Here is a 25,665-nt window from a genome sequence, read left to right on the forward strand (position 1 = left end):
AAGGAAACTGTGATGAGATTTGCTAAGAAGGATTGGGTTAAGACATGATGTAAGTCTTCCTGTTGTATCTGGGCTGGATCTTTCTTCTCAGGTTGACAGCAAAAGGGATAGAAGCAGTGGCAATACGATCCACACTGATAGGGTTCTGTGAGCATGACAAAAGTAAAGCCTCCTGCTCCTGAGGCTAATTTGGGGTCTCTGAGTGAAATCTCAGCATATCGGTGTTAACAAACTAACGCCCTGTTATGATTTACTGCTGTGCAAGATATCTGGTACTTTTGCACTCATTTTTAAAAAAGATTTAAGTCAGGGGTCTCAAACTCTACTTACCTGGGGGCAGTCTGGGTGAGGCTGGGCCGCATCAAGTATTCCACCCCCGTGGTGGTGGTGGGCCGCTCATCCCGCGTGGCTCCCAGAGGCCGGCCTGGGTGCCGCCGGCGCTGTGAAGGCTGCAGGGCCCCTCCCCCGTGCCCCACCCACCCGGCAATTGGCCCGCAGGCCGCGAGTTTGAGACCCCTGCTTTAAGTATTTATATGATGTGGCAAAGTGTTTCTTTTTGCCTTCATGTGCATGCAAAGATATTTTGCTGGGGCGAAACATTCCAGACCTTTACTAAAAATGAAACTAGTCCATATTCTATTAAACAACATTGGTACCTTGCCTGACGCACACTCAGTGCCATCCAAGGGCGGTCCTTTCTTTGTTTTACAGAAGTACGGGTTGTCTGGATGGCTGCACCACAACTGCTTGCAAGGATCAAAGGTTCTGAACTGTGACGAAGAAAAAAGCATGCACACAAAAAGGGGAATCTCTGTATGTTTCTTCAGCAGAAAGGTCAAGTTTCTCATACATATCAGCATTTCAACTTCTGATCTAGCACAGTTACAACCAATTTAAAGAAACCTATCTTAAGGTGCAATCTTATGCAAGTTAACACAGAAAAAGAACCTGCAATGTCCAGCTGGCTGGTGTCTGGATGGTGGTGGTGATGATGAGCATAACAATGTAATAATAGCATTATAATAGGCCTTTTTCTATCTGAGCTGGCACAGGGTTGAGCTCTCAGCCACCAGAGAGTAACTTCTTAATCTAAGGACATGTCCAAGGTTGTGCACCATCCTTTGCATAAATGCCCCTTTGCATTTAACAGAAGCCCACCTTGAATGAAGCAAGTTAAGCCTTTCTGATCACCTTATCTATGAGATACATACCAGGAAAAGATTCAGTGGCTTTAAACTGCTCTCCAGGCTATCTGTGAAACCACAGCAACTGGGGCCTGCTTGAATGTTCTTTTAAGTAATCCCAGCCTAGATGGTTCTTAGCTCCCTATTATATCTTATTTTAAGTATCTATATATTATCCCTTCACCCTTTTTGATTTTAGAGTCATTTACAATGGCACTGCCTATCTTTCCCAGTTTGATCTCTCATATGAAATGTACACCTTCCATAAGTCCTGTTTTCATTAGTAAACGGTCCTGAAATTTTTGCATAATTTGATTTATAATTCTGATTTAAGCCTGTCATGTTAAAGCTGTTAAATAACAATATAGCTTTGTCGCTTGCAATGTTTAGAAATGTGACAGCTTTAGGGCATCTTCCTTTATACTGAATCTAGTTGTTGTCATAAACAAATTCCAGTAGGAACCAGTTCCAGATGTAAGCAGGAATCAGTTGAACTGAAATTACTAAGGCCTTTCAAATGCTTCTATCCTTCACATTTATTCAGGCCAATCTTGGCTTTCTGATCAGAATTCCTGTATAAGGCATACGTTTGTCTCATTTACATGTATGTATAGGGGTAAATTACACAAACATAAGAAATGTAATAACTGGAGGCTTTGCCTCAGCAGAACACACACTCATATGCACAAGTAAGGGCACCATGTTTTCACTGATACTCCCACCAGCAAATGTAAACCTTCCACACTGTCCCCTAAAAAGCTTCTCCTAAGGGTTGGGAAACCCTCTGAAATAGAATAATAAAGGGAAAGAAGGGGACATAAGCAAAACTCAGATGTTCTGACTCATACAAAGGGAGGCACTTTCCCCTGGGACAAAAACACCAATGGATAAAACAGCCCATTGTGGGAAGCAGCCCTTGCTGAGCTGAATTTTATTTACGGAAAAAGCAAGCAGACAGAAGAAAGACTGGGCCCTGCCACCTGGATCTCTGTACTCACAGCTGTGCATGTTTTGTAGCCCACACCAAAGTCAAAGCGACATTGCTCATCCATAGAATAATTGATTCCTGGCAGCTCAGGCAACTTGGGCCAATCATGCTCAAAGGGATCATCCAAGAGGCAATCATAGGAGCTGTAGCATCGGAAAACACACATTGCATTAGAGGCCATATTTTTCTAGCAGCTTTGCAATCTTTATTGGGCCCCAAAGGGTCTTATATTCTTGATCAGTTGGACACTCTAGATGGGATTTTGTAATTTAATCTGACTTCAAATTATTCCCGTCTGTCGTTTCAGTGTATACTTTCCTTACCCATGCATTCTATACAGAAACAACAGTTCACAAGTCCAGAGTGAAAACAAAGCAAAAGAAAAGAGGCAGAAGACCTACTGTATGTAACGGTTCAGCTCTTGCTTGCTACATCGGGACCAGTGGTAACGGTGGAAGGCAGCCTGCACCAGTGGTGCCATGATGCTCCCCATGCTCGTTTCATCAGCGCATCGGTTACCTTGACCATCATGTTCCATACCTAACCTGTTAAAAAAGGCCCATACATTGTGCTTCCCGAGGTATATGAAACAAAAGTGAACGGTTTAAGATCAGCAGCGTTTCGAACACCGCTGTTAACACATCCCACATGTTCAATGCCACACGTACAGGACTGTCATGAAAGCAGCATGAGTCATTACCAGCTGGCCTCGCTTTCTGCATAAGGCACAAAGTGCAAGACTATCCCCCAAGGCTACCAATGAAGTTTATCAGGGAACCCATCAAGGATAGGTGCCCATCCCTCTCCAGGGCACAGTATTAATAAAATGAGCAGCTCATTTTACACCACTTTCTGCTACCCACATATATATTTATGCACACCCTGTACAGGCAAGGAGCTGAATGTTGATTTGCATAAGCCCATAGAACCAAAGTAGGTAACGTGGTACTCTGCATATGTTTTGGACTATGACTCCCACAGTTCTTGACCATTGGTCATATTGGCTGGAGCAGGTGGAAGCTGCAGTCAAATACGCCTGAAGAACAGGATGTGCTTGCCATATGGGAATGGCCAGATGATGATGGATGACAGGTCTTAACTCTCCTCTGAGATCATCCTGACAGGAATGAGTTCCAGGATAATCAGGTTCTAAAATCGAGTTATCCACACGCTACACTTACTAGTATGAAAGGCAGCAGAATGGTCTCAAAGGATCAGCAGCGCACCGTTTCCTTTACTGATTTTCAGCCCACTGCAGGACTTGGTTTGGCACAGACCCAACTACCTAATGCTCTGCAAGTACACCTGAGATTGCAAGGTGATGAACACTTCTACGACCTTACCCAAAAAGGAAAGGTTAAGAGACTAGATGGCAGATGGCCAGGGAATCAACTTCAGAAGTAGAGAGCTTTTTCAACAAAGGCCTGGTATTTAAAGTTCTCATTAAGCAGGCAGCTTTTAAGAACAAATGCATCTGAAAGCATTGCAAGCCCTACCAAGGTTCAATCCAAGAGGCAACAGTCACACGAGTTGCATGACAAGTAGGGAATAGCCTGCCCCAGCAACTTACACATGTCCGGTCTCGTGGGCAACCACAAATGCCGAGGAGAATCCGTCTTCATGATTGAGGGTGCAACTGCGGAGAGGGTGGCACATGCCCGTGACAGGCGCATATCCTGGAATAAGGCAGAGCAACCAAACAGAGAACAGGAACAAAGGCAGAGAGATAGAAAGCGGAGGGGGAAGAAAACAAAGAACACATGAGAAAGAAGGACCCAGATGCTGTAGCTGCTTCGATCGTCCTTCGCTCACAGGTCCCTCTAGAAGGACATGAGCCCCACAGCTGCCTGGGAATGCAAATGAACCCCATTAGGACAGTCCATCACTTCTGTTCAGAAAGCAATTACTCTTGGAAAGTATTAAAATGATAAATGGTTTAAATCTCATGCTCGTGCAGACACACACGGACACGTGCTAACCAATAACTTCATTTAATTCATTTCCATTTAGCATTGGCAGGATGACGCAGAAGGGACAACATTCAGACAGGCTAGCAGAAAGTCTCTCTCAAGCAAAATGCAGTCTATGCATCATCTACTGGGAGCACCTGAGCGCACTGCTATTTCGGCATTCCCAGGCAGGCAGCAAACACACAACGTTAATCGGTTCTCCAGGGGGCCACTACATTCAGTTTGATGAGTCCCAGTTGTTCAGGCTTGCAGTGGAGAACACAGGAGCTTCTCGGCAAGGGAGGGTAACAGAAGCAACACGATACTCAAGCTCATGGCCACGAGAGGTTTACAACACGTAGCTCTTAGGCTTATCCACGGATCGTCCCTTAAATAAGCTAATAGGAAATGGACACAGCTTCTTCAAAGATTAGCCACTGGATGTCACAAGGCTCAATTCCTGACACATGCACATGAATTTACATTCATGGAAGGACAGGCACAAATGGTACACTCAAACAGCACAACTGTGAACCATTAAGATCAAACACTGGGTATTAGTTTCAGCTCAACTTATACGACCCATCAGGTGCTTAACGCTCTTCAGCTAAAGCAATCAAAACGTCTTGTATGTAAATCATATATTTTAAGTTCGTGAGTGAGGAAGAAAAAAATGGGGTGGAAGGGAGAGAGAGCCACAGCTTCCTTGCTGGAATGGCTGCTCTACCTACTCAGCTCAGGGTGGAAAAGCGGAGAACATGAAACCAGAAAATCCCAAACATGGTATAAAAAGGCAGGTGTGAGTCCAGCATCCCTGGAAACACCAGCAAAGCCCCCCAGTCAAGGACCATGTTGCCTCTGTGACCACATGTAACACATATGTTGCAGGAGCGAAGGGACTAATGACCATGAGGACACACCAGTGCTCCCAAACGCACACGATGATCGACAGCAGCACCAGCCAGCAGCGCCCCCAGCCCTGGCCCAGGCACGGATGACCTCGGTGTTGACGTTCTTCAGGCAGGGCTTCAGAGCGCTTTATGCCCCAGACAAGCACCATGTCTGATGAAGGCACAGCACAGCACAGCACAGCACTCCACCCCACATACTTCCTTGTACAGGACACCTCAGAGAGTACATAGCACCTTCCTGGAGCAAGGGTTCGAGACCTGTCCAAGGAAGGAATGGCTCTTTGGTCAAGTAACAAAGAGAGAGCCCCGGACATGGTTTGCCAGTGAGATTTATTTTGCTTGTAGTGGTGTTAGATGTTGTGAGCTGCTTGAGAGCTGATTGGACTGAGAAAGTAGAATACACAATTCTAAGAAATTAAGGAATATCAGAAGTCACGGGCATTCTCTAAGACATAGGTAGGCAATCCAGTGCCCTTCAGATGTCTTGGGCTACAGCTCCCATGATCCCTGGCTATTGGTCAGGTGGCTGGGGCTGATGGAACTAACACTCCAAGATATCTGGAGGGAATTAGGTTGTCCACTAAGTTATGAAGAGCCCAAGACTTTAAAAAGTAACTGCCCACTTGAACTGGGATAAGAACCAGAGTGGAAACCAGCATGAAAAATCAGAATGGAAGAAATGAATGGTTCATCCTAAGGAACCGGAGGATGGAAGAAATCAACAGCACAAGGTTTGGCTGCCAGATCTTCAGAGGCAGTCTCACATCAAGCTTGTCACAGCAGTCTAGGGCAGAGGACACCGATCAGGGAAGGTGACCGGGGCCCTGACAGGAAGGAAGAGGCTACAGTGGGATAGCCAACTAACAGTGGAGAAAAAATGCTGGCATGGCAGGACAAGGGACACAGATCTGTTCCGGAGACTGTTACAGGGTCAGGTTTGAGCTGCCTTCGCAGCTCAGTGGAACAGCATGGAAAAATTCACACAAACTGCTCTGCAAGGGGGGCAGGGGGAGAGAGCGAGCAATGAACCTTCTCCCTTCCCCATAATGAACTACCCCACACACAACCCCAAGCCCCACATTCCATACAAACAGAGGCCTCAGCATTTTAAACCAGGCAGGCTTGCCAAATGGAACTGGAAAGTGAGGGAACACTGCCAAAGTCATGAATGGCCACCTTTGTAACTTTGATCTTTCATTTACAATACACTACATAGCTACTGGGTTTAAAGGCCCAGAGCAGTTTCCATTAAAATAAATGGTTTTACCAGGATCAACACTAGGCCCTTTTGGGGAAGGTGAGCCTCCTGCGTGCGCACTCCAATTACCGTCTCAGTTTTGCTGACTGCCTCCCTTGGCTGATATCCCCACGCTGAGCCCAAACACTGCGGACCCGCTGCACTTTCCAAGGAGCCTGCACTTGCCCTGTCCCCTGTGCAATGCCAAGGCCTTTCCAAGTTTTTCATTCCACGGATACCCAGCAGAAGAATGAATTTGAGTGAATCAGGCACCAGGCTTGATCCGCCCAATATGATCATGCCGGCAAGTATTTATAAACGAAAAGATTGGGTAGAACTGTCTTGAGCGAAGGCTACAAACGGATGGGGACATATAAAATAATTCCATAGAAAGGTTCCCAAATGCAATTCCCAAGATTGTTGGTAGCTCATTCAACTAGGAAATGGTAGTTGGCCAAGATTCCTAAGGAGGCAACTCAGGCAATTTAAATATTTAAATTCAATAAAACTATTTCCCAACTGTATCTACCACCACTGGCATGGAGACTGTGAGGGGTTCCAAATTGGCAGTATGAATTATAGTAGATGGAAGGAGCTCATTTCTGTGTATAAGGGCCACATTCTGTTGCTGTTAATCGCCTTTTGAGAGCCCACTGGCCTCTCTGAGCAGAGGAGGATGTGCATAGTCCTACGACTTCCTTTCTAAATGCCTAATATCCCATTAATTAATCCAGCGCTTGGCAATCACCATCATTTTCTTTGCCTTCCAAAGAGGCAGAATGCTCAAACTGTCCTCACCAACCCTCTCCCGTTACTGAAATAAGCCTCACGTTAAGCTCACTGCCTAAAATGCAGGCAGCATATGCTCAGCAATATTCTCCACATAGTCCATGGTCAGCTTGGTGAGTGGGACCTGTTCAATTCTCATTAGGCTAGTTTGTGTGACACATACAAACACACTTTAGGGGTTTTTCTTCATGGTGTTGGTGTAGTTCTGTAAATCTAGGGCTTCTCCCGAGCCTGTGTGTGGATGCTGCTAGTTACTGCATGCCGAGACACACTCCAAGAATGAAATCACCATTTATTTGCAGATGCTGTACAGAATCATATAGTGCTATGATGACTGACATCATCATAGCAGAGTTGGAAGGGCCAGAAGGCCATTGGGTCGAACCCCTCTGTAAAGCCACTGCTGGTCAGTGGAGGCAATACCTCTCTAGGAGGACATTAGATGCCTTTACCATTCCAAGAGATCTCTACTGCTACCAGAGTAAGCAATTAGGCTTTGGTAAACCCCACCTGCCAGTCCAGAGATAACACCCACACTTGTTTTCTCAGGGTTGCTGTATCAATTGCTCCTGAGTGAGACTTGGAGCACAAACACCTGGAAATATATCTAGATACCTTTGGAGAAGCACAGCACAGATTTGTCACAATTCTTTATCAGGCATTCAAATCACCCACAAAGCCTCTCAAATAAGGGACTTTCCAGATGTACTTCTATTTATACAAGGACTATTTAATGCTCATTTAATGGGCGGGCAGAACTCACACGATGTTTTCCCCACTAATACATCCTATACCAAGAAGCTGTTCTGTCCCCAAAGCATAAACATGTGAGAAAAGTAGACCTCAGTCTCTCACTCTCTGCAGGGACCACCGCTTTATTCCTGAGTGTGGCATCCATCACAGAGGCATTAGGATAGCTCCTGGACAGTGCCGGTGAAATTATGCTGCCCAGAATCACCCCTTCCCTTCCCTTCCCCTTTTCATCATTAAAGGACGTGCTATTTTAAAAAGCAGCAGCAGCAACAAAGTTCTTTTTAAGCCTGTCCTTCCCATAATTTAGATCAGGGAGGTGGAACATATGCACTTCCACCTATTTGTTGGACTGAATCTCGCAGGATCCCTCACCGTTGGCAGTGCTGACTAGGGCTGATGGGGAAAGCCTTTGATTGCGTGGATCACAACAAATTGTGGCAAGTTCTTAAAGAGATGGGAGTACCAGACCATCTCATTTCTCTCTTGAGAAACCTATATGCAGGTTAAGAAGCAACAGTGAGAACTGGACACGGAACCACTGATTGGTCCAAAATTGAGAAAGGAGTTTGGCAAGGCTGTATACTGTCACCCTGCCTATTTAACTTATATGCAGAGCACATCATGAGAAAGGCAGGGCTAGATGAATCACCAGTTGGAATTAAGATTGCTGGGAGAAATATCAACAACCTCAGATATGCAGATGATATCACTCTCATGGCAGAAAGTGAAGAGGAACTAAAGAGCCTCTTGATGCGGGTGAAGGAGGAGAGTGCAAAGCTGGCTTGAAACTCAACATTAAGAAAACTAAGATCATGGCATCCACTCCTCTCACTTCCTGGCAAATAGATGGGGAAGAAATGGAGGTAGTGGCAGATTTTATTTTCCTGGGCTCCAAGATCACTGCAGACAGGGACTGCAGCCAAGAAATTAAAAGACGCTTGCTCCTGGGGAGGAAAGCTATGGCAAACCTAGACAGCATACTAAAAAGCAGAGACATCACCCTGCCAACAAAGTGTGTATAGTCAAGGCTATGGTTTTCCCGATTGCAATGTATGGCTGTGAAAGCTGGACCATAAGGAAGGCTGAGCGCCAAAGGATTGAGACCTTTGAATTGTGGTGCTGGAGAAGACTCCTGTGAGTCCCTTGGACTACAAAGCAATCAAACCGGTCAGTCCTAGAGGAGATCAACCCTGAGTGCTCTTTAGAAGGTCAGATCCTGAAGATGAAACTCAAATACTTTGGCCACATAATGAGAAGGAAGGACTCCCTGGAGAAGAGCCTAATGTTGGGAACAATAGATGGCAAAAGAAGAAGGGGACGGCAGAGAATGAGGTGGCTAGATGGAGTCGCTGAAGCAGTCGGTGTGAGCTTGAGTGGACTCCGGGGAATGGTGGAGGACAGGGAGGCCTGGAGGAATGTTGTCCATGGGGTTGAGATGGGTCGGACATGACATGACTTCTCGACTAACAACAACAACAATTCAAGCAGGAGTGATGCACCTCATTATACCCAAAGCAACACCAGCAGCCCTGAAGCAATGTATCTCTTCTTGAAGAATTCATGCTATTTCTGGAGTGCAGTCCTCCCCCAAAATGAAAACAAAGAAGAGAAATGCTCCTCGAATAGCAAGATTTGCCACACAGCAGAACTAGGCAAGATACTTGTAGGAAGAGGGGAATGAATGGGTGCACATGTTCTATGTAAACAGCCAGTGGTTCTATGAGTCTCTTTTGTTCTACCTGAAAACATGAAAGAAAAATTTGCAGCATCAGATTGCAAATCCTCAGAGCAACATTTGAAAACTCCATCCCTTTTTTATATATTTTATTACAGACTATGTGGGCACATGGACCAAAAATCAAAAGTAATGTAAGAGTGGTTGGCCAAGAAATGCTGGGAGTTGTAGCACCTTTTTTCTGTCTAAACATGCACAGTATTCCTTCTGGAATCTTCTGTTGCACCTCAAAGGTGTTTTCTCAGCAAGACAGTCTCTAGGTACTCCCCTTTCCTTATTTATATGCACCCAAATAATCATGATTTTTTTTCTGTTTGCCTTATTTATATGACAAAAGTGCTACACCAAGAACATTCTGGAAAAATAAAATAAAAATTGGTATTATACCCACATGTAACCACTATTGTCAAGAAAGATTTGATGCAAAGTAAACCCAAAGGATTGTTTTCTGGACTCCAAAGAACAATTTCTTGCTATTAGATTATTCCTCAGCATTTGAGAAAACAAACATACATGAATATTCAGATAATTTTCAAGTGATCTAGTCCTATGTATATTTAAACAGACTTCCAAACCTGAGGTCCCCAGATGCTGTTTGACTACAAGAGCCATCATCCCAAGCTGGAATAGAAAATGGCAGGGGATGAGCGTTGTCGTTCTACTTTGGGAGCCCCAGATAAAAACTATTTGTAAGACACCTTTCTAGGCCAAGTCCAGTCAAGGCAAAAAGCAATATATATATAAATAAATGCAGTGTTATAACAACACTTGAAAGTACAAACAATAACAACCTAGTAAAGGCTAAGTCCTGAGATGGAAGCTAACCCTAAGATGTCTCCCCACATCGGAAGTGGAGAGGTCCAGCACTGCCACTCCTCTGCTGTTCCTGCGAAAACAATGGAAAAGACAAGAGGTGGCAGACTTTATTCTTACTTTCAAATGAAGGGAGATTGATCAGGTGCCTACCGTATATACCAGCATGTAAGACGACCCTTGAAATTGGAAATAACAAAGCCAAAATTGAGGGGTGGCGGTCCTCTTATACGCCAGGTGAACATTTTTTATCATATTAAATTCGTCATTTTAAAAGGATAGATAATAAAGACAGTTGTATTGACAAACTTGTTTTTTAATGAATAATCATTAAAAACAAAACTTCTTACTGGTCCCAAAGGAGCTTATCCTGCATTGCATTACTGCCCATGCGGACCTTCTCCCTCTCACTGCCCCCCCATGTCTGCCCCCCCCATGCCCATCTGTGGCACTGACATCAGCCATTCCCATGATTGACCACAGCCAGTCAACCCCTTTGCAGGCTGCCATCAGCCTCCAACTCAGAGAAGAACGTGTCTATTAGCTAGAATACAGTAATGTGGCATCACAAGAGCCTAGAATCATCCAGCTGACAAATACCCATATAACAGCCCAAAATATTGACCTTATTTTATATGCAAGTTGCCTTATACACCAATATATATGGTAGTTCAGTAAGCAAGCTGATACTGACACAGTAAACCAATTGCACTTTATTCTTTTTAAAGTTTTTTACATCATTTGAATTGGCATATTATTTAAGTCTTCTTGGGTGGACTAAAAGATATAACCATTTTGGATTGCTGTGCAAGTTCTTCTGAGGATAGTACAGTTAAAAGTGCAAGCTAGCATTCTTTCCTGGAGTCCAGGGCATTGCTTTGGGGAGAAGAAGGGTACAGACAAGTCGAAAATACTGACCTGCTATTGTTTACAAGAAATTTGTTCTTTGGAAAGTGGCGTTGGGGGAAGCAATGATTTTGGCTAATATTCAAGATTCTTTTCAAATACTTCACCTCTTGCTCACAGCAAAAACAGCAGCCAGAAATGAATGTAATTTCAGGCCAAGTTTAAATTGTGTTGCTCTGCTGAAGAACATTTTTCTCACAGAAGTCTTGGACCACTATAGTCAATGTTTTATTTTGCCTTAGAGAAACCCAGATGTGCTTTACAGAAGTTGGAGACTGCTCACTGAAACTTGCATTTTATATGTAAAGCCCTCCTATTTCAGAGGAACTTTGGTCAAATTACACATTAGAAGGGAAAATATAGGCTTCCCACACCCATTTCCCGTTCATAATGATAATGCAAGCATTCATTTGCAAGGCAGAGACTGCAAGGGGGTTCGGTCCTCTTCCATCTGCCAGTTTTCTCCTCCAAATAGCCCCATGACCTCTATTTTTTGAAGTGTTTTTCCCCAGCCCAAATCCAGTATCAGGCTACAGGCAAAATCAATGTGTGTGTGTGGGGGGGGGGGCACCCATACCATGAAGGCAGAAAAACACTGGGAGACTCAGAGTGGTGGGAAAGAGCTGGAAGTTTGTGCCGCATGGCTTCCCTGCACCGGCTAAGCTAGTTGTGACGGAGGACGCTGCTGTGTGTTAAGATTAAAGTTAAGATTTAATTGCCAGCTCACTAGGACTCCGTACACGGAATGGAGGGCAGGTGCAACCCTGACTTGATTCCCCTGTCTCTGGATAGCAGAGGCAGGCCTAGTACTTCCAGAAAAGAATTAGCAGGCATGAAAAGCATTAAGTGCCCCTGCTGCAGATCCTCCCCATAAATCCCTCTCTTTCGTGGGATTTTGGAAACCCATCTGTCAGTTTAGCACCTCCCCAAATGCCAACTGTCCCCATCCTGCTGCCCTCTAGATTTGTTAGACTGCTGGCTAGGAATGGAGGGCGTTGCAAGCCAAGACGTCTTGAAGACACCTGTTTAAGCAAGGTTACCCTAAGCACTTGTTTAGAGATGCGGGTTTAGTTTGTTATTCTGCATGGCTGCAATTCAGGTGGATGGGCAAGCGGGTGGGCACAACCTGTGACCAACCAAGTCAGACGGATTTCAGTAGCATATAAGACAGTCTGCCAGGGATTCAGTGAACCTCCTCTTTTTGCAACAAGTCTAGAATTGCTGTGCACTGCCCAGAGACCTTCAGCTATTGGGCAGTACAGAAAGTAAATAAATTGAAAAAACAGGGTGGCAAAGGTCCAAGGAGGCCACAATACATGATGGCAGTGAGTTGCATTTGGCTTGGTGGGATACGAGTTATGCATGTGAAAATGGAGCCGTGCCTTTCTCTTACCTCTGAAAGTCATAGGTACATGAAGAATGCAAGAGGACGAACTAGGCTGATGTATGTCTTCCATGCTTCCCACTTAAAACCCAGCTTGCATAGCCTTTTCAGGCGGCCGCTTCAGCAAAGCCCGACAGCAACCTTCCCCAACTTGGTGCCTTCCATTTACTTTGGACTTCCACTCCCATGAGTCCCAGATAGGATAGCCAATGGTCAGCAATCAGGGAACTGTAGTCCAAAACACCTGAACAAAGAGGGCTGCCCCACAGACTGTGGCAATGGCAGCTCTTTCCCATTGATGGCCCTCTCCTCAGTTTCAAAACAGATAGAAGATATTGTCAGGTGCCTGAAAAAATGTATTACAGCCAGTGCATTTCAGAAAAGAATTTCCTTCCTCAGGGGCCACTTACGTTTCTTCAAATATGCCATAGCCTTAGTTCAAAATACTGAAGCAGAAGGAAGCATCAGTAAAAGTTTCTGCAGTATATATGGAGAAAAATAAGCAACCCCCGAGGAAGGAATTCCATTCTGAAATTTCTTGGCCATACTAAAAAGGGTCTTCAGGCACCTGACAATATCTTCTTTTCTGTTTTCTTGAAAACAGAAAAGAAGGTACTGCCTTCCTGTCTCGCTGCTTCCCTCTCCTACGTCCACCAAACTGCACATACCTGATCGAGATAAATACAGTACCTTGCATACCTGCGGGACCAAAATCTTGCCTGGTGAGGAACACGGCATGGTCATGGTATTCAGCATGTTCAGGATCTGAGCGCTGCTGAGAATGGGCCCAGCGGCAGACCTGCTCCAAGCTCCGAGATGGGTTCCCTCGCTCTATTAAACTGATGGACTTCAGAAAACAAGAGAAGAAGAGGAAGGTCTTCTTTCAGGAGCAGTGATGCTGAGTTTAGAGCATGCCAGAGTTTCGCCGGCAGCTCCCAAAAGCGCAAAATCGTATTTTTGACCTAGAAAGGCTTACAGCTAATCAGAAATTTGCTCTGCCATCTCTGCCATCATCAGTCAAAGATTAAATGATAAATGGGTAGTCAATAGCTCATAAGTTTCTCAAGGGAGAGAAGCCAGGAAGATCCAGACAGGCTCTTCCATCTTTGACAAATGATGGAATGAACATGCATATCTGCATAGAGGGACCCCCCCTACACCGCTAGTGACGAGCCAGAGGACAGCCAGACTCAGAGCCCTGCATTTGCTCACTGTTCTCCCTGACAGACAGATCAGTGTATTCAAGCAGAGTGTTGTTTGTTTTTATGTATAGCATTTAGAACAGTGGACCGCCCTAGACATAATGATATTACACAGACCCGCCAAGGCTAATTCCACACAATTTTTCTGTCCTGAAAGCCATTCTGCTCTTCCCCCACCACCTTCACCACCCATCCCATCTCAGGGAAGCTTTCTTTTAAAATTAAAGTTTGTCAATAGGTGCATGAGTGAGGTTGATCTCAAGCTATCAGAAGGCAGCTTGTGTGAAAAGGGTTTTTTTGGGGGGTGGGGGGTGGAAGATCACCGATGTCAACCTCTTTGAAAGTTTATTATGTCCTCTGCCTAAATCATAGGCATAGATGTATGCACAGATGCACATTAAATCCCACTACATGGGAGGGAGGGAGGGAGGGAGGGAGGTGCTACTAGAATTTTACCTGTCTGTATCCGACCATGATCATTCTAACCAGGACAATGTTGATGTGAGCACCCAGTGACTCATCATGGTAAATTTCATCTACCTGAGGAGGAAAACATACGGACATTTTAGGCACAAAGTATGTTCCATCCCTCACCTCATTCATCCTCACACCAACACTGTGGTTATTACCACAGACAAAAATTCGCCTCTAAAAAGTGGACGACACCCAGATCTACTTCAGAATTCCATGCTGAACTAGATTCCAAGTGGGATTCCCTTGGTCTGACATCCTTGTCATAAGGACAATGACTGTAGCCTTCACAAGAAACAGAGAGGGCAATTGAAACCACCCCAGGTAAGAAGATGTTATTTTTTTCAATAGTATTCAGGGCACTGTGACTGGTTTCACACAACTCAGCACTCCATTACCCACAATGGGTTGTTGTGCCGTGCATATGCAGACTGCTTCCCACAGGGTGGCTGGCTTGAAGGCAACACACCTGATCCACTGTTCTAGGGGTTGTTGTACCCGTGATACGGTGCTGTGCCATCTGACTCCAGATGATCGACCCCAGCATAGGTACTGGGAACTGGCCAGCAATTCCCTTAGCAAAACCCCCTTGCTGCTCTTGCCAGCCTTGTCAAGACACCCACCAGTGCCAAAGAATCGAAACGGTACTTGGGACAAACTCACTGACTGGATGCCATGATCATGAACTATTTCAACTCACCACAAGTTTTTGTCATTTTAACTTTTTCCTTTTCAAAGATTGAGAAATCTGGCCTGACAGCCTATTTTTTAGTCACCACACATTGGAGGGGCTGTCAATGATTGGGAAACAAGCATTTAAAACATTTTTCCTGAAAAAAAGGCCTTTGCAGAGCTGCAGAAGCGTGCGGCTCTGTGAGTGCGGTAATTGTAAGTCTCAGCTGGGCTGATATCCTCAGAGGTGCCTGCTATCCAACAGCACAACAGGTACCAACCTGAGCATTGACCTAAGGATGCTCCAGCTGGCCCTTTTCTCTTAGATTTGTCTTGATTGTTGTCAAAGGATGAGCTATCAAGGGAAACCAAAGGCATCGGTGATATTGGCTTGCAAAAAATTGGTTCTAGAATTTACATCCACTTCATAACATCATCACAGCATGTTTTGTTTTGCTTGGTTTTGCTTTGCTTTGCTTTGCTTTGCTTTGCTTTGACTAAGGGTGAGCTCACTGTTCCAGTTGTTCCCTAGATTCTAGGTTACAAGTACCACTCAGAACATTGACTCAACCCAAGCTTTCAGTTCTATGCTTAGAGAAATATAAAACTCTGCATCCGAACAAGTACAGCAAAAAAGGTGAATTCCTAAGCAGTGGCAGCCCCACCAAGGTGTCATCGGGCACTCTGAAGGGAATTTCAGCAGATGTCAAACTGAAGATCTCAAAAGCCAGGTGTCAAACTGGCTCTCACAATCTCCAAAAGAAAAAGCTAAAGTGACAAAAACGCCACAGTGAGCTGAAAACTGATCACACTTGTGGCAGGGAGGGTCCTGTCCCAGTGTGCCGCCAGGGCCCCTGAGAAGAGAGGGAAGGATGGGAGGGAGGGGTGAACAACCCAAGGGGAGAGCAATCACCTGCTCGGCACACTATGGGTTATTCAGGCAACAACCAACCAGGCATGGCTGATTGCCCGGGTGGGTTGACATGACATGCAAGCGCATGCAATAAAAGGATCACTTCACAGGGACTTAGTCACCAGAAGTGTTGCATAAATTGGCAACTCACAGAATAAGAAATCTGAGATAAACATGAGATTAATACATTGTTCTCCTTGTAAAGTATAAAAGAAGCCCTAGAGTACAGTTATAGCCCACTCCATCTTAATAAAGTTAATTAAACCAAGTTTAATACTGCGTCCAAGAGAACTTCCCAGGGTGGTTTTACGTCTTTCCACCTGCCAAGCACAAACAACTTCCTACAGACAGTCCTGAATCCCGAATAAATGCTGGCTGATTTGTAAGCGTTTTCACCAAAGCTCTCTCCCTTCCTCTTCTTTTGCTCCTTCGCTATCCTTTTAGTCCCACTTCTATATCCTCAGACATTCAATAAGTCTTCCATTTTTAAGTAGGAACCTACCATTTGTTGTGGGAATTGGATCTAGCGGAAGGTTAAAGTAATCTTTCATCAGCTTTACTGAAGAGGAAAGGACTATTTAGGAGCAAAATGGATTGCAATTTTTTAAAAAACTGGTTTAATGCCTTTGTTTTTAAAAAAATCACATGGAAATACTTTCTATTTCTGAAGGTCAATGGAATGGTTGTTGCTTTCTATTGAAAAATCTAAAGATGTGGCTGTAGATTAAATATATAACTCATGTGCATGCATTTAGACATACATGCTTTAAATATTTTTAAAATATTCTCAGTGGCAACATGCAGACATTACTCACTGCCCCTCCTCTGCTTTGCCAGCTGCTGAAGGAACATCTTCCATTACCATAAACAAGTTAATCTTGAATTAACAAAATGTACTAATAAGGGTACAAGACTAGAATATGATATCACCAAAAGGAACTAAGAGCAGCTGGGTTTCCCATGGGCAGTCATGGAACATCCTGCAAGAATTTAACAGAGGCAGTGGCCAAGAAGTAGATGGAATTCATCCAGCCAAAGAAAACTGTTCATTTGCACCCAGCTCTGTTTAGTTCCTCCAACTCATTTTTGGGAAACCTACCAAAACCAAAATCTGAAGGTGCTTAGTAAAACTCCCTTAAAAAGAAACCTGGCTAACCTCTGTCTCACTCACTCTATCCTCCTGTAAAAGAGCCTTCAAAGCATGTGGAGGCAGATTCTGAACCAGCCAAAGGGCACAGAGGAAACAGCATCTACCAGGCGCCAAGGCCAATGGACTCAAAGATAAGCCAAGCAGTTGCTAAGAATTAGTTTCAAATTCTGTGGGAAAGTTTAGTGAGCATACTAATGTGGAGAGGAGCAGACAGACATCATTAATCTGTGAATGCAACGTGGGTTAAGAGAGCAGACAGGTTGAGAAGCATCAGACACTTCAAGTGATGGGCCTTGAACTGGGAGGACCCACCTGAAAGGTGTGCTTGTTCTTAGTTGGGAAGAGAGGAGAAGCATTGTCTGGAATCCTATCATTCTTATCATTAGGCCCCATTTCCCTAATGGCCAGTATTCTAACTTTGCTTGTTCTTTTGTTACTGTTTTCTACAATATTCTCCTTTTGTATTACAAAGTCAGCCTGACTGGTCAGCTTTAACACAATAAAACCTTTTAACTGGAAGGCTTTTGTCCAAGTCTGCTTGGAGGAAGGGGAAAAAGAATGACTAGGACACCCCCTCCCTTCCTCTGTTTCTCTCTCTTTCACACACACACACAAAATTCACAGCTGGTGGAGGACAAGAGAGAGAGGGAAACATCTTACCCTCTCATTCCACCCACAGACAAGGTCTATCCCTTCAGCCCAAGATCACCAGAACCTTACTTGGCCAGTAAGACCAAGACAAGCTTTGCTGAACATAGATCAGACGCTGCATAAACAAGAGTTGTGTAATGCACATGCTTTGACACTCCATTCGCTCTCTTTCTCTCTCTTTCAGCTGAACAAGGACATTACAGAGTTGAAAAAAGAACAGAGAAGGGCAACAAAAATCATCCGGGGGCTGAAAGAACTCCCTTATGAGGAGTGGCTACACCGACCAGAGCTGTTTAGCTCAGGGGAAAAAAAGGTGAGGCAGGGGAGATACGATAGAGGTGTTTGAAATAATCCTCCCTTATTTCTCTCCTTCTCCCATAACACTTGAAGCCGGGATCATCTCATGAAGTTCACTGGTGGAATGTTTAGGACAGATAGTAAGAAGTACTTGTCATACAATGCAGAGTGGAACTATGAAATTTGCTGCCACAGGAGCTGGTGATGGCCACCAATCTGGATGGCTTTAAAAGGGAATTCGACAGATCCATGAGTGAGGAGTTTTTCAGTGGCTACTGGTCTTGCTGACTGTGCTACGTCCTTCACCAGAGGTGGTATGGCTGCATGTACCAGCCGCTGAGGAGCTTGGCCAGGAGGAGGTCTCGCACCAATCCTGCTTGAGAGATCCTCTGGGCAGCTGGTTTCCCACCCTGTGTAGGGTGTGCTGGACTAGATGGACCTTTGGTCTGATCCAGCATGGTTGCTCTTGTGTTCTTTCTCCCCATCTCTTTAATAATTTGCCACCATTTGTTGTGATCCATACAATCAAAGGCTTTAGCATAGTCAATGAAGCAGGAGTAGATGTTTTTCTGGAACTCCCTAGCTTCCTCCATAATCCAGCGTATGTTGGCAATTTGATCTCTAGTTCCTCTCCGTCTTCGAAATCCTGACTGTACTTCTGGTAGTTCTCGGTCCACATACTGCTGGAGCCTAGCTTGTCGGATTTTGAACATAACTTTGCTAGCATGTGAAATGAGTGCAATGGTGCAGTAGTTTGAACATTCTTTGGCATTGCCCTTCTTTGGGATCGGAATGTAAACTGACCTTTTCCAATCCTGTGGCCACTGTTGAGTTTTCCAAGTTTGCTGGCATATTGAGTGCAGCATTTTTACTGCATCGTCTTTTGAGATTTTGAATAGCTCAGCTGGAATACTGTCACCTCCATTAGCTTTGTTGTTGCTCAGACTTCCTAAGGCCCACTTGACTTCACATTCCAGGATGTCTGGCTCGAGGTCAGTGACCACCCCACTGAGGTTGTCAGGGATGTTAAGCTCTTTCTTGTATAGTTCTTCTGTGTAATCTTGCCATGTATTCTTAATCTCTCCTGCCTGTTAGGTCCCTGCCATTTTGGTCCTTTATCATGCCCATCTTTGCATGAAATGTTCCCTTCATATCTCCAATTTTCTTGAAGAGATCTCTGGTCCCCCTATTCTATTGTTTTCTTCTATTTCTTTGCACTGTTCATTTAAGAAGGCATTCTTATCTCTTCTAGCTAGTCTCTGGAATTCTGCATTCAATTGGGTGTATCTTTCCTTTTCTCCCTTGCCTTTCGCTTCCCTTCTTTCCTCAGCTATTTTTAAAGCATCCTCAGACAGCCATTTCGTTTTCTTGCTTTTCTTTTTCTTTGGGATGGTTTTAGTTGCTACCTCTTGTACAATGTTGCGAACCTCCATCAGGCACTCTATCAGATCTAATTTCTTAAATCCATTTGTCACCTCTACTGTATATTCATCAGGGATATGATTTAGGTCATACCTGAGTGGCCTAGTGCTTTTCCCTACTTTCTTCAACTTAAGCCTAAATTTTGCAACCAGAAGCTCATGATCTGAGCCACAGTCAGCTCCTGGTCTAGTTTTTACTGACTGTATAGCACTTCTCCATCTTTGGCTGCAGAGCACATAGTCAATCTGATTTCTGCGTTGACCGTCTGGTGATGCCCATGTGTAGAGTTGTCTCTTGGGTTGTTGGAAAAGAGTGTTTGCTATGACCATCGTACTCTCTTGACAAAATTCTACCAGCCTGTGCCCTGCTTCATTTTGTACTCCAAGGCCAAACTTGCCTGTTATTCCGGTTATCTTTTGGTTTCCTACTTTAGCATTCCAATCCCCCATGATGATAAGGACATCATTTTTTGGAGTTAATTCTAGAAGGTGTTGTAGGCTTCATAGAACTGGTCAACTTCAGCCTCTTCAGCACCAGTGGTTGGGGCATAGACTTGGACTATTGTGATGTTGAATGGTTTTCCTTGGATTCGAACTGAGATCATTCTGTCATTTTGGAGATTGCATTCCAGTACTGCTTTTCCTACTCTTTTATTGACTATGAAGGCTACTCCATTTCTTCTGAGGGATTCTTGCCCACAGTAGTATACCTGAAGGTCATCTGAATTAAATTCACCCATTACTGTCCAATTTAGTTCACTGATTCCTAAGATGTCGATGTTCAGTCTTGTCATCTCTTGTTTGACCACATCCAGCTTGCCTTGATTCATGGATCTTACATTCCAGGTTCCTATGGAGTATGCTACTAATATCACTACTACATGTAAGTTAATGGTTTTTCTTTTAGGGAGAGAAAGCAGCCCTAATTATGGGCAAGTAAACAAACTAATTCTTAAATTTTCCAAAATCATGGATAAAAATATTTCCCTATGCACTATCACGAATTTCCAGTCTGACTAGTGTAAATACGTGAGCTAGATTTCATTTGGTGATTGATAAATAAGCCTAAAGAGAGACCCAGAGCCATAATTTTTCATACTCCTTGAGTACTTAGTATCAATAATCTACATTAAAACTGAGGCTCTTCTAGGGGAAAGGTCTTCCAGTTTTAGGGAGCAGCTACCAAGAGGTCCACTTCTTCTGCACTTTAGCCATTTTAACCTGCAGCACAGAGATATAATCGAATGCTATATTAAACCATCATCATCAACAACAACACCTACTATGACTGTTATTTTTCGCAGGGAAGTACAGATGCAAAGATCGAGATAAAACGATGCATATTCAGTAACAGAATGCCATGCACTTATTCAGCGAGAATATCTGGGCATACAACATTCCCCGGATGGGATCTTTGCACCAAGAATTCTGTGCGCAGCGAACTTCTGTGAGCAGCATCAGCAGGAGTGGTGCCAACCACTTGTTTGGAGAGTTAGGCTAAATCTAGACCCACTTCCTCCCTTCTTTCTCTAACAAATGATCAGCACTGCCAAAACTCACACACTCTTTGCTGAACAGTTGGATGCTAGCATGCTACATAAAGCAGTTTGTGGGTGGCTCACAGCTGTGCATACATCTCTCTGGATCCAGGTGAGAGGCTGCTATAAAACATAGGAAGGAGGCAGCTCCTAAGGCATGGGAGTTCCACACTATGTACTCCACAGCACTGGGTCCATAATGATACAAGTAGATAAGTTTGCAGATGAATAAAATCAGATGCCTACTTACAAATAGAGGAAGAAAGGAAGAGATAGCACAATAAATCTGGTTGCAGACAGTAATAACTTGCAATAGAAAAGGCAAGTGAGCCAACCGCTCACCTCTCAGATGCAAAAAAGAAAAAGTCTGTTGGTGAAGAGGAGAGGACAGGATCAAAAATGTCACTAGCACCTCCCTAAACCCAACAGCACTGACTTGAAGTGCCTTCAGAGACACTCTGGCAGCTTACAAACACAACCTCAAGCAGGTTGGCCTCAGCCTGAGTCAAGGAAAGGGAGAAAGAATCAAGGATAGAGTGAGCAAAAACTATGCAATCTTAAAAACTAAGCAAACAAAAGTTGGCTGCCAAGCAGTAGCACTTCACTCTACATTGTTAAATCAATCCCTTTCCTCATCTCTCCACACCTCTAAGGGAATTAAGCATTTGCTGTACATGCATATGGTTTGAATTCAGTAAAACATTAAAGGAGTGGGCAGGAGAAACCTTTGGCTATTAGCCTGCAGCAAGATATGTTATGCCCTCTTTCCCCCAGTTAACAGGAAAGATAGAGTTACACAGAGCAGAGGGCAAAGTATCCTGGAGCATTGTCAAGCTTGCTCTGAAGGAAAGAGCAGAGCCGCTACTGCTGGCAGCAATGCAAGATACACTTGTTGCTATGCTGTTCAGAGAATATTTTCAGTGCTAGGAGAAAATTGGTGTCCCTGTTTTTCCACGCAGATGTGGGCAGCAAGTTATAACAAAGAACTGCTCCATGAATGCTTCTTAAAAGGGCCACACCTTGTGGAAGCAGATCACCGTCTGCAGGCTTTTGAGGCAGTCTGTGTGTCCAATCCTGTTAAGCTCCTGACAGCTGAAATGGGATTTCGCAAAAGCAGAACGGGGGTACCTTTCTAATTCTTATTTTAATTCGAGGTTTTAGACTGCCAAGGACAAAAACAGGCAAGTGAGGTTCATATCTGATTGAGGAACTGGAACTTGCAGGTGGGTCGCAACGAATGAAGTCATTCCATGGATGGGTTTCTGCCTGAGTCAAACGTCCTCATCTGTCATGCAGGAGTCAGGTGTAGGTTCACAATGGAAGAACAGCGTGTCTAGTTTGGCTGGATAGTGAGACACAGGGAAATTCAGCTTTGTTCAAGTCTTGACTAACGAGCGACTTGGATCAAAGACATTCTCCCCTGGGGGATCTCCATCTGCAATTATGTTTCCCTGGTAACCCAAAACAGGAAAACATTAAGAGTTTTTCTATTGTCAACTAAATTTACTGGGGAGTCTGCCACCCAAGTTTAATGTACCGCAACAGTAGGAAAATACAATGGGAAGTTGCATAGGTTGCAGCCTGTTTCCATCAATGAAAAGAAGCTTTTTCCCACCCCTCTGCATAGTTTACTATCCTTGAAAATAGACTGTGTTCAACTTCAATAGGCAAAACTAATCAGTGATGCAAGTAACACTCTTGCTTCATGCTTATAATGTAACTAGCTAAAGGCCTGTCAAGTTGAATGGGTGGGGGAGGCATTAAGCAGAGCGGGGGAGTCCTTTCTGCATCCGCAAACCCCCATCCACACTGACAATGTCCATTCCCTCAGAACTTAATGCCATTTGTCTGTGCGGTAAAACTGTGTCTAGTCTGTAATGCCTCAGGTGAGAGCTCACCTGACTGAATGCTCTCTTACGGGGAACAAAGGGATTTCCTACACACAGAAAGCGAAGAGCATAAGAAGAGCTAGAGCCTAAGTCCATCGCTTTGTCCACCAAGTGCCAGGTGCCCAATGGGAAGTCCACATGCAGAATATGAACGCCACAGCACCCTCCCTCTTGAGTTCCCCAGTATCTGGCATTCCAAGGAGTATATCTCCAACAATGGAGGTAATATATAGAGCCATCATGACTACTAGAGTCTAGACTAGAACTCTTCTCCCTACTATTTTTTCTCTATGCAAAGAAGAATTTATTTTACAAATGCTGGGAATAATGCATTTAGGAAACAATGTGCAACAGGGAGAGTTTGAGAAATGGATAATAGTACTGTATTTCATGTTGTTATTCAATAGCATATGATAACAGTTGCTTACTTTAAATAAGAATGAAAATACTGTCAAATTCTACCACAAGTTTTCTACTTTAGTATTAGAGATTCTGGCCCATTGAGGGCTGGACTTACAAGGATATCTAGAATCTGCAGTGTGTTGGCCCTAAGTCCCTGCAGCATTAGGACACGCTAGGCTTGGACTACAGTGATGAAGGGACAATAGCTTCTCCAAAATTCATGCCACGGAGTGAAGCATCCAAACCCTGTATTAGCATTATGAGCATTTAATATGTCTAATCACCCATGCAATCAATGTATCATTCCAAGGTAAGGGAAAATGTTTAACCCATGTAGAGGTCACAGAACGGTAGGAAACACTGTACTCCACTTATAGTAAGTTGCAGAAGTTCTGACTAATTATTCCATTCTTACTAATCTTACTAATCAACAGATCAAGCTGCAAATGAAAACACATGGTATCTAGGCGTTCAGTAACACAGTCCAACTGAGAAATATCACATCTGTACCCAGTAAGTGTCACAACCAGACTTGATAACCAGCTTTTGGTTCCAGTGCCACCAGGATAAGACATCTGGCGATCAAGGAGGTTGCTTTGCAATGACGTGACTGAGCAAAGTGCTGGAACCGGAAGTGATCAAGTGTGCAGGCCTCACACCATAATAAGCAACCTCATCCTCCCCTGCTGATGCCCTGCCACTGTCCAGAAATACAGAGCCTACCTTCACCCCCCACACCACCCTCATCCTTCCTTTCATACATATTGCCTGTGTATGAAAGGGATCATACACAGGCAATAAAGGTCATGTGCTTTAGTAATAGGGAGGAGGAGAATTCTGCAGGGCTGGGAGATGAACTGTTCTTCTTATGAAGCTTTAAATAAATCATTAAACCAACCTGAAAATTCACAACTTGTGCACACATTCAGTCGTTATACAGTGTTTTTCTGCTTTCTGCATAGCAGACAAACCAACGAACACTCAACACCTCTCTTCTTTTCCTCTTCCCGCTTTGGCAGCAGTTGTCTTATCCCATTGCAGCCAGTGCTTGTTTCTTGCCAAACAAGGTCTTGTGCTGCACATCACACGTGTTCACTGTCTGGAAAATATCGCTAGCACTGGGATTCGGTTGCATTTTAGCAAAATCTGGCATATTCTATTCCCGGGGATTCATATTTTGCCTACACTGACTCTAATTCTAGGTGGATCTGTTTGCGGCTTCACAGCTTCCAGCATTCCAGAAGGAGGGCCAAATTGGTTCAGATCAAACTGTTTAGCACAGTTCAGGCAGTTGAAAGGGCAACAGAATTGGGGAGAGGGCTTTTGAGGTAATATCCCAAAACATTTCAGGGAAGGCTTTTGTTGTTGCTTTTTTTTAAAGGTGCAGCAAACAAATTGGAATGTGGATTCTTTCTCTTGCTCCTCCCCTCCCTCTGCCTCCTCTCTCCTAGTGGTAGTAGAATACAAAGGGGAACTCAGTATGTAAGTCTGCATGGTTTGCGATAAAGAGGCTATTTACTGCAAATAGGGCCCTCAGTCCTTCAGAGACAGGTTCTTACACGCTACAGAAAAGAAAGAAAAAGAAAGAATGAAAGAGAAAACAAAAGAACTCCTTGAAGGTGCCACTATGTTTTCTTGCTGACAGCAAAATTACATGAAGCCATAGCATAGATGCTGTTGCCATCTGGGAGAAGGAGGAATAACCCAAGCATCAAAAATAGCCACACTGGGCACCCTGTGTTTTGGTGCTTGTTCCAAACTGTTAGGACCCCCTGGGCAAGACAGCCTCCACAGGCCTGGTCCCTCTGCAAGATGCCTTCTCACCAGCATTGTCTCCAGCTCCCAGTGTGACCCAGCCCTTTTCTCCTCCCTGATACCACTTCCTTGCTTGGTAGGTAGAGAGCCAGTAGGCATCCTGTGCTTTCTACTCATTGCCAGAGTGTTCTGGGCCAGAGCAAGAAATAGAAGAGGCAGGTTGACATGGTGAGGAGGAGGCGGAGGAGGAGCAGCTGGTTACCTGAAGGAGCGCTTACATCCATATATGCCCAGCCGCCCCTTGAGATCTGTGGGAGAGGCCCTTCTCCGGGAACCCTCCGTGAAAGAAATTAGGAGGGTGGGTACTCGGAGGAGGGCTTTCTCTGCAGTGGCGCCCAATCTATGGAATGCGCTCCCCAGAGAGGTCCGCCTGGCGCCGTCGTTATTTGTTTTTCGGCGCCAGGCGAAGACCTTTTTATTTAAGCAGCATTTTAATTGTTAACAATATTTGCTTATTTATCTGGCCAGGGCGACTTCTTTTATATTGTTATTTATTTTATATTGTGAATTTTATATTGTTATTTTTGTATTTTATTGTATTTTATTTTGTGTTGTGAGCCGCCCCGAGGCTTCGGCAAGGGGCGGCATAGAAATG

At 44.3% G+C, this 25,665-nt stretch overlaps 1 protein-coding gene across 1 annotated transcript in view; it reads right to left on the bottom strand.

The window, feature by feature from the left end:
* ADAMTS14 (ADAM metallopeptidase with thrombospondin type 1 motif 14) overlaps window positions 1-25,665 on the bottom strand; it is a 99,322-nt gene that overhangs the window by 27,744 nt on the left and 45,913 nt on the right. Inside the window, exons 5-10 of the mRNA XM_044420508.1 lie at window positions 14,308-14,391; window positions 13,340-13,496; window positions 3,743-3,848; window positions 2,574-2,717; window positions 2,183-2,315; window positions 657-770 (exon numbers count right to left, since the gene is read on the bottom strand). Of these exons, the coding sequence (XP_044276443.1) occupies window positions 657-770; window positions 2,183-2,315; window positions 2,574-2,717; window positions 3,743-3,848; window positions 13,340-13,496; window positions 14,308-14,391 (738 nt within the window). The remainder of the gene's footprint in view (window positions 1-656; window positions 771-2,182; window positions 2,316-2,573; window positions 2,718-3,742; window positions 3,849-13,339; window positions 13,497-14,307; window positions 14,392-25,665) is intronic.

The sequence above is a fragment of the Varanus komodoensis genome, unplaced genomic scaffold (genome assembly GCF_004798865.1).
Source record: "Varanus komodoensis strain SLA01 unplaced genomic scaffold, ASM479886v1 scaffold11, whole genome shotgun sequence".
Classification (NCBI taxonomy): domain Eukaryota; kingdom Metazoa; phylum Chordata; class Lepidosauria; order Squamata; family Varanidae; genus Varanus; species Varanus komodoensis.